The sequence below is a fragment of the Rhinolophus sinicus genome, chromosome 15 (assembly GCF_057876585.1).
Source record: "Rhinolophus sinicus isolate RSI-liver-muscle chromosome 15, RSI-T2T, whole genome shotgun sequence".
NCBI classification, from domain to species: domain Eukaryota; kingdom Metazoa; phylum Chordata; class Mammalia; order Chiroptera; family Rhinolophidae; genus Rhinolophus; species Rhinolophus sinicus.
Window position 1 is genome coordinate 74,823,367 of NC_142515.1, and position 9,232 is coordinate 74,832,598.

General features: G+C 59.7%; 1 protein-coding gene across 7 annotated transcripts; it reads right to left on the reverse strand.

Moving 5' to 3' along the window:
• Window positions 1–1,254: 1,254 nt before the first annotated feature.
• Window positions 1,255–8,400, reverse strand: MATK (megakaryocyte-associated tyrosine kinase). 7 transcript variants are annotated; one of them, XM_074337589.2, is made up of 13 exons: window positions 8,257–8,400; window positions 6,642–6,702; window positions 6,179–6,292; window positions 5,977–6,092; window positions 5,678–5,897; window positions 5,202–5,295; window positions 3,820–3,885; window positions 2,923–3,022; window positions 2,747–2,831; window positions 2,592–2,665; window positions 2,289–2,484; window positions 1,809–1,895; window positions 1,255–1,711 (listed from the first exon to the last, which is right to left on the reverse strand). In XM_074337589.2, the coding sequence occupies exons 2-13, from the start codon at window positions 6,648–6,650 to the stop codon at window positions 1,472–1,474; spliced, it is 1,401 nt and encodes a 466-aa protein (XP_074193690.1). In that variant the 5' UTR covers window positions 6,651–6,702; window positions 8,257–8,400; the 3' UTR covers window positions 1,255–1,471. The 7 variants fall into 7 exon arrangements, with proteins under 7 accessions (XP_074193690.1, XP_088648410.1, XP_074193688.1 ...); XM_088792284.1 differs by lacking the exon at window positions 8,257–8,400 and adding an exon at window positions 8,019–8,208 and having other exon boundaries at window positions 6,642–6,675; XM_074337587.2 differs by lacking the exon at window positions 8,257–8,400 and adding an exon at window positions 7,947–8,034.
• Between the last annotated feature and the right edge of the window lie 832 nt (window positions 8,401–9,232).

A 9,232-nucleotide genomic window follows, 5' to 3' on the forward strand; every position in this document is an offset into this window, starting at 1 on the left:
CTCTGGTCTCAGGCCCCAGTTAGCTCATCGGCAGGGTGGGTGAAGAGGCTGCAGCAGGGCTCCAGCATCAGGTGCAGGGGCTTTCGGAGAGTTAGCGGGATGTGGCTGACAGTGCAGACACTGAGTCAGCTTAGAGGCCGGATTGGGGGGGGGGGGGGAGCAGGGACAGGTGGTGCCCTTTAGCTGAATTAGGCAGGGACAGGACAGGCCACTCTGCCCCCTGGCCTCCCACCCTTCACTTCTCCCCTAGGAAGAATCACTAAACCCCTTCAGGTGCTGGTGAGGAAACTGAGGCTAGGAGGTGGGCCGGGCTTCACTGGGCACCTCAGGAGGTCAGCATGACCTGGGAGTATTTCTTAGCCAGGCTCAACTCAGGAAGGGGTGGGTCGGCTGAGGTGGGAATGTATGCTCGGGCCTGGTGTCCCTTCCCCCACTTGGGGAGTCCTGGAGTAGGACGGAGCCCAGACTGGCCCAAGACCCCTTCCAGGCAGCCTAGAGGCTGTCTGGATGGGAACGTCAACTGAGATTGGGTGGTTGACACAGCAATAACAGCACCAACTGTGTATGCTCAGCCCTTCACTGATATGAGCCCTCAAGGTCCTTATACCCCCAAAAGATGCCAACCCTCCAGTTTGTCTGGGACTGCACTGGGGTTACACAGCTAGGGGTAAGTCGGGATTTGACCCAGGGAAGGAAGCCTGGAGATCGACCCCTCCCCAGAATGAACAAGAGGGGCAGGGCTTCGGGACAGGCTGCTCAGTCAGTTTTTCTTGAGTCTTCCCTGAAGTCACTGGGTTAGGCTGTTGGATTGTGACAGGTGGAGGATGTGGGTGGCCCCACAGGAGCATCCCCAGGTAGGGACACAGCCGCAGTGGCAGACCCTCCCTGGGCTCCTGTATGCCTGCTGCAGCTCTGAGGGGCAAGTCTCCCATGATCCCATGAGCCCAGAACTCAGAGGATTGGGCACCGACCCAAGGGTTGGGACTTCGAGGGTTGAATATGGCACCCACAGATGGACCACAGTGGGGACCTATGGGTGATGGCAAGTGGTTCCATGGAGTGGCTCCATCCCAGAGGTCTGTATTCCCACAGTGGCTGTCAGTGGGTCCCAGCTGGGCACACCCCTCAGTGGGCAGATGACTGGCAGGTGGATCACTCCAGGCTGAGTGATCGGGGGTGGGGGGTGGGGGGGGTGGTACGAATGCCCTGGGCTGAGGGGACGCCGGGGGACGCAGAGAGACTTAGACGGCCACAGTCCTTGGAACCAGTCTTTATCCAGGCACCAATCCTTCTCTTCCCTGGGTCCGTGGTATCCAGGGGCTGCCCCAAGCACCCATGTGGGCCTGCGTCTGTGCTCTGAGCCAGGTGGGCAGCTTGCTTGCCCTGACCTTCCACAGGCCTGGCCCATGCCCCACCCACCCGGAGCCCCCCCCCCTCGGTTCTCTGGGGCCTACAGCCCCGCTGGGTAGTGTCAGGGGTCCTGGCCACAGGGCAAGGTGGGGCCATCAGCGTCCTGTCCGTCAACAGGGCCAGTGGCTCCCACACTGCGCAGCTCCCGGGCCAGCTTCTCAGCCAGTTTTCGAAAGGGTGGCCGGCGGGCGGGCTCCGCCTCCCAGCAGCTGCCCATGAGGGTGTGGACAGGGCCTGGGCAGCCCTCAGGGGGCTCCATGCGGTACCCCTTCTCCACGGCCTCTGTCACCTCCTTCAGCGACTGTGGGAGAGGACACACCGATGTGGGCTGGAGGTCAGGGCCACAGCCCCAGACCCGCATGGAACCCAGTACCTCCGCACCCCCAGACCATGCTCACCATCTTGGGGTATGGAGCCCGGCCATATGAGAAGACCTCCCACAGCAGTACCCCGAAACTCCAGACATCGGACTTGCTGGAGAATTTCTGTGGGCCCAAGACTAGGGTGAGGGAGGACCCCTCAGGGTGTCTGCTCCAGCCCATGCTTCCTCAAAAAAGTCCCCCTAGATTGATTTTTACTCTCCGGTTTTTTCCTCCCTGAGTTCCCCCACCCTCAACCAAGTGGAGGTCAGAGTCAGTGCAGGAAGGAGGTTGACTATTCGTGCCCTCAGCACTGAGCCCAGAAATGGGGAAACTGAGGCCCAGACAGGGTCACACACAGGAGAGGCCACATAGGGGCTAAAAAAAACAACTAAGGGCAAGTGTTCACTGGGGAGGCAGAGCCATTTCCCTTGGAGGTTCAGAGAGATCAAGACACCTGCCCAGGGTCACACAGTGGAGCTGGGGCTCCAAGGGACCCGGAGACAGAGGAGCGCTCACCCCGTGTTTGAGTGCCTCAGGTGCCGTCCACTTGACGGGCAGCCGGCTGGAGTCCAGTCCCTTTCGCTCAGCTTTGGCCAGGCCGAAGTCACTGACCTTGGCCACGAGGTCTTCAGAGACAAGGATGTTGCGGGCGGCGAGGTCTCGGTGCACCAGCTTCTTGCTCTCCAGGTATTCCATGCCCTCGGCCACATGCCTGGGGAAGAGCAGGGGCACCGGGGCTGGGGCTCCTCCCTCTCTGTGCCTCGCTTTCCCCTTGACCTTGAAGAGCCTCCTCCCTGTCCCCCAGGGGTCCCCACTCACAGGGAAAACTGCAGGAGCTGAGGGGTGTTCACAAGGGCCCGGCCCCGAGTCCGTAGAAAGTTCACCAGGTTGCCCTGTGGGGAGGACGGGGGGTTGGGTTCCAGGCCTCTTGGCTCCCCCACCCCCCGCCCTGCTGCACCTGGGCCCCACTGCACCTTGCTCACGTGCTCCATGACGATATAGAGCCCCTGGTGCAGAATCACGCCCAGCAGACGCACTAGGTTCTTATGCTGCATTTTCCTGGGGGTAGGATGTGGTGGGGCGGTGGGCCTGGGGTGAGAGTGCAGCCAGAACCCCCAGCCCAGGTGCCTGAGCCCCAGCTGGGACTCACGTCATGACCGCCGTCTCATCCAGGAATGCCTGGGCCGTCACGTCACACTTGATGTTCTTCACGGCCACTTTCTGGCCCAGGTACTCACCCTGCAGGACGGCTGGCAGGTGGGACAGAGATCAGGACCCACAGAGGTGGGGACAGACACGGGACACACCACTCCCATTGACCCCCACGTACACCCACAGAGCCTCGGGTCCCCAGGACTGGAAAACCCCTCCCCCTACAAGCTCCACACCTCCTGCTCAAGGAGAATCATCTAAGCCAGGAGTCAGCAAAACCCAAAATCCCTTGAGCCAAATCCAGTCCCGTCATGTTTTTGCAAGGCCCACAATCTCAGAGTGGTTTTTACATTCTTACAACGGTTTAAAAAAACCGAAAGAATGCTTTTTTGTGACATGTGAAAATTATACAAAATTCAAAATTCAGTGTCCATAAATAAAGTTTTATTGGCACATGGTCAGGCCCATCGGTTTACCTGTCATCTGGGGCTGCTTTCCTGCTACAAACGCAGAGCTGAGCAGATGTGACAGGGACCATCTGGCCCACAAAATATTTGCACTCTGGCCCTTTCCAGAGAAGGTCTGCAGACCCCTGACCTAAGCCACAGAGCCTTCCAGAATAATCATTTCAGGGAATGGCATTCCGAGTAGAGGGACGAGCGTGTGCAAGAGCCTAGAGGTGTGAGGGACTCATTTACGTTCCCTGGGTACCTGCCTGAGTTAATTTACTCCTCACGACAGCTGTTGTCAACCCCCTTTCATAGAGGGGGAAACTGAGGCATAGAGAGGTGTGGTTTGTCTTTAGACACCCAGCAAGTAGGTATTAAATATGGATGTGAATCATCTCTGTGACCCCAAAACCTGAACATGCCCCTCAGGCCACACCCCCACTCACCTCCAAACTCCCCCTCTCCAATCTGCGCTCCCAGAGTCAAATGCTGCAGGTTTAGTAACCAGCCGGCTGTGGGATGAAGACCTGGTCAGAGGGGTAACAAGCTCCCCAAGTCCCTCCCCTCGGGGGTACTACCTGGTGAGACACACCCGGGCACACATTCAGGTGGCCGCTTTTCCCAGCAATGGTCCAAGGGCATGTCTGATGTACCCACTCCTGGTACCATTTTATCATGTGGTTGAAGGCAACAGAGCCTCCGATTCAGGGCTGCCTATCTCTCTTCTACCTGGAGACTGTGTCCCTCCAAATACCCCAAATGCTCTTCACCTTATCGTCCTTTACCTCTGGCCACCCAGGAATATACACAGAGCAAAAAAACACAACAGACAGGGAGACCAGCAAAGCTTCTAGACCCTTCCAGTGCTGTACGTCATGGTCTGTGCTCGCCTCCCTGACCCTTGTCACAAGCAGGCCAGTGTCCTCCCCGCCTCCCCCCCTAGCAGCTTCTGTGGGCGTCCCCCCCGCACCCCGTCCAAACCAGGAGCCCCTTAGGTACATCAGGAATGGTGACACCGCCTCCACGCCGTGCCATCCCCAAGGCGGCCAGATCTCCCCAGGAGATACTCGTGTTTTCAAGGAGACAGCCACGGGTGTCAGGTTCCACAGACTGTAGGGGTGGCTGTGGTTGGGGGCATTTGCTTTGGGCCTTGAATATTGATGATTTCACTACACAGAGGCTGAAAAAGCATTTCGGATGAAGGTAACAGAACGCACAACAGCACAGAGGCATGAGAGGAAATGAGTCACAGCCGGGGGGGGGGGGGGAGCTTGTGAATGGAGGAAGGGTCCTGTAGATGAGGCAGGAAAGAAGGCTCAGCCACAAGAGAATGTTCTAGAAGGCGGAAGAGCTGCAGGGCCTCCCTCCTTTAAGCAGGGGAGCAATGTGGGTGGGCTATCATGGTAGAAAGCTGCCTCTGGGGGTACAAACGTAAGAGTTGGGAGTAAGGGGGACTGCCCACCTGGAAGAATGTGGTCTGATGGAAAGGTGTGAGGTCAGGCAGGGTGTTAAGTGATGTTAGAACCTGACCATGAAGGGGATGTGGGAGGGTCGGTGGGTTGAGATTTCGGGCCAAGTTTCCAGCTCAGATGACAGAGCGTGATAAGGACATGGGTGTGGGAAGCAGCAGGTGTGGGAACCCGCTCAATCTTGAGATGATCAGTGTCTGTGAGTGCCCTTTGCCCAACCCCGGGGCAGCCCAGGCCTTCCACCCGCAGTGCCAGGCACGGCGCCATACTCAAGTGCTGTGGCATTGGCCCCATGCCAGGCCCCAGGGCCCTGACTCCCCAGGGGGGAGAATGTGGGTGGAGAGGGCGCAGACACCTACCCTTGGCCAGCTCCTCCTCCGCAGATTTGGCCCCCGGCTTCCTCTTGGGTTTCACGAGTTTTGTGCAAATGGCCCCCTTGTCCCTGCTGTAATGCTGCAGGGCAGGACAGGGCAGAGGTGGTCGTGAGTCCAACCCTGGGGTGTGGGGAACCCCTGCATCCTGTCCCCTTCCTGAGGGGTGGTCTGGATGGGGTGGGCAGGAGCTGATGAGAAGGAGAGGGGTTTGGGTCTCACAGGATGTGTTGGGCTGGTTTGCATGGAAACAGAAAAGGATGGAGGCTAGGGGGGAAACAGGGAAGATGGGGAGGTCTCTGGATTGGTGTCAACTTGGAGGTTCCTGAAGGTCCCCGAAGGAGCCACCCCAGTCCTTGGAGGTGGGACCTAGAGGACTTAGACCCCCTAGAGAGTTGGTGGTCCATGGGGACCAGCTGCTTCTCTGCACTGGGGAGCATGTGGCTCTGGGGTGTGGGGCGCACCTCCACCATATCCATGAGGTTGCAGAAGCAGACGGCCTCGTCAATGGTCAGGTGGCCATCGCGGTGCAGCACGCGATAGTGGATGACATCTCGGCCGAAGCTCACACATAGCACGTAGTCACCTGGATGTCGCACTGACTCACGCACCAGGAACAGCCCGTCCTCAGGCGGCTGCAGCAGCTGCACCGCCTCCTGGCCTGAGATCTTCCCATGGAACCACCTGTGGGGGCAGAAGGGCAGGCTGGACTGGGCTGGCCAGGCCCTCCTGGCCCCCCATGCCAGGACGCCCCACAACTCACGGCATGAGGCTGAGCTTGGGGTCAGTGGAGAGGGCCTCACGCTCCCGTAGTGCGCCGGCTGCCAGCAGCCCCTCCTGCCCGCTGCTGTGGTGCTTGGCGCGGTACCAGCTCTTGCTCTGCCAGGGAGGGAGCCAGGGGTCCGTATGTGTGTGTTTGTGGGTCCTGTCCCCAAACACACCCAGGCCCTCCAGCTACTGCTCACCTCACAAGCCTCCAGGATGGTGACCACGTCACCCTTGCGAAAGGCCAGCTCTCCAGGCTTGGGGCGCATGTGCTCACACTTGGTGATGCATTGGGTACCTGGGGCCCAGCGCCTCTGGGTGAGGGGGTGAGGGAGAGGGGCAAAGGGGAGATGAGGGAGATGCCCCGGAGAGAGAAAGATTGGATCGAGACAGAGAAAACAGAAAGAAAGAGCGAGAGGAGGAGAAAGGACAAGGGAGCTGCCAACAGAGATTTATTAGCGTCCCAAACACCAGGTGCTCAGCACAGGTCAGGAAGAAAAGCTGAAAGAAATGCAACACCAAACAACAGAAAGCCTGGGAGACAGCAGCTACAGGGACGCAGGTCAGAGTATAGTCCTCCTCCCTGTGGAGCTCAGGTCCTGTGGGCATGGACTGAGCTGAGGAAGGGCCGAGGCCACAGGCACCCAGGTCGAGGGTACTCACCGTGGGCATCCTGGCTAAGATGGGTAGAGGAGTGCTAGGCACAGAGGAAGCGAGGGCTCACCTGGGGAGGAAGCAAAGACCAGCTGGAGAGCCCAGATTCAACCCATCACTACCACTTCCAGCCCAAGCCAGGTCGGAAGGACAGCCGGGGGCAGGGGGCTCAGGTATGGGTTCCCGAAGGCCCTTTGGGAAGGTGGCCTTTACCCAGGGGAGTTCCTTAGCAGAGTCACAGCCATGAAACACCAGCAAGGAAACCGTGGCACCACGTCCCACCATGGTTCCCGAAGGGAAACAGGCACAAGGTGGGCACAGAGCTAGTGGCCACGGGCTGGGGAGGGGACAGGTGCCTAGCTCAGGCCCCAGCAGCCCACACAGCACATGGGGAGCTTGGTGCCACCTAATCGACCCTGGTTCTTCCTCTTTTCTTGTGAGTGGGCAGGAACAGGGCAGGCAAATACAGAATGATTCAAGGTCATTCCTAAGAAACTCTGACCCGGAGGTGGGGCGGAGGCTGTGCAGCCCTGCTGGGCTCCTCTGGCCACCAGCCGAACCTCTCTGACTGCCCCACCCCAACCCAGGACTGACACACACACTCCTTCATTGCTGCTTGGTTGGGGACTTTTCCACCCCTTGCCACCCCCATCTACCCTACCGCAACTGGCTGGACAGTGGGGCAAGTTGGGGGGTGAATCTTGGTTCCTCCAATGTGCACCCCCATAAATCTTCACCCTATGTGTACTCACACCTATACTGATCCATGTACACACGAGCATACACAGAAACACACAGGGCTTGGACACAGGTGGACACAGGTACCCACAGGCACCCAGGTGTGTAAGCAAAGGCATGCCCCCCAGAGACAGGTGTGCACACGCCTCTACATGTGTGTACACATGCACAGGTGCTGGGACATCTGGAAACGTGTGTATCTGCCCACCCACTAACACACACAGACCCACACTTGAACAGCTGGGCGCCAAACGCTGGGCCACCCAGGCACGCAGAGCCACACATAGGGCCGCGCACACGCATCTCCGCCACACGCGCACATGCCTCCACGTGGACGCGCTGATACACACACCTGGGGACTCGCAGACGCGCACACCCCCACCCAGAATACTCCCCACCCCACGCTTGATCGCCTCTAACCACCCCCACCTCAGCAGCGTACCCGTCGCGCGTCCCGGACGTGCACACTCGAGCGCACACCGGCCCCTCCCGCGAACGCCCGGGCCCCCATGGAGCCCTCTGGTTCGCTTCCACTGCCCTTGCGGTGTCTACCCCCAATCCCGTCGCCGCGCTCACCTGCTCAGGGGGCGTCCCCGGGACGCGCCCCGCCCCCGCCCCCAGGAGGGCCCCCGCGTGCCAGCTGCGCACCCCCAAGGCGGGCCCCGCTGCACAACTTGGAGCAAGTTCCTCCGTTTCCTCATTTTTGGGGTGGCGGAGAGGTAGGGTGGCGGCGAAGCGGGAGGTGCCGCGGCCAGGGAGGATCCCGCGGGTCCTAGCGCCGGCTGCACTGCGGTCTGCTCTGCGCGCCGCCGCGGGTCCCTCCCCGCCCTGCCTCCGCGGTCCCCGGCACCTCCCGCGCGACGCGGGGGGCGCTGGAGGCTCTCACCGGCTCCACGCCTCTCCCTGGCCTGGTGCTGCGGGGCGCGTACCCGAGCTCATCCGGAGAAGCGGAGGCCTTGGAGTGTGGAGCAGGTGCCACACCGCGCGCGCGCGCGCGGAGTGGAGTGAATGAGCTGCCGGTCGGGTAGATAAGCAGGCGGCAGAGCCCAGACGACAAAGTGGGCCCTTCGGACTCTGCCATTCCAACGTCCTGTCACCTCCTCTGCCAACGGGAGCTCATTTAATTACCTGTTGCTGTAGAGGGCTGTTGGTGCCTGGCACAAAGAAAACACCCCCAAAATGTCAACCGCTGCCAGTATCGTCATCATTATCATTAAGGGAAAATTGGGGCCACAAGGGAAAAAATCGTGTGGAACTGGAAGCCTCCTGGCGGAGCAGCCCTCCTTTGGAGAATAATGGTGGGTCCTGAGGCGGGAGCCAACCCAGCTGTGCCAGAGTCAGTACTGCCCCACTCTTGACCTCCGTTTCCTCCTTTGAAGGGCTGGGCAACACGGGCCTCGCCACAGAGGACAGCTGGATGAGCACTGAATGGCCACGCACTGGGCCTGGACCCCAGCCATGACTCCACTGCTTCTAATGGCAGAGTCCGCGCAGACAAGGATGAAGTGACCTTGGAGGGCTATGAATCAAGATGCCCAGAGAGCCCTGCTTCCCAGCCACTGGGCACTGCTTTGGTCCTAGGGTTGGGACCCTGCAGCCAGCATTCAGACAGGGTGATGGGGGCCTACCATATATAGCAAACCATCATCACTTTACAGAAATAGAAACCCAGAGTGAAAATAGCCACAGAGGAAACCCACAGACAGCACCATTAAATGCTCAGCAGGGATTGCTATGGCCCCAGGCCCCACAGTGGAGACCTGTCTTCTCTTTGTTCAGCAAGGGCAGGAGCCCATGTCTAAGAGGTTGAGATGCCCTAGCACCCTGTGGAGACGTTCTCCTTGATGTAGTCAGAGAGAAGG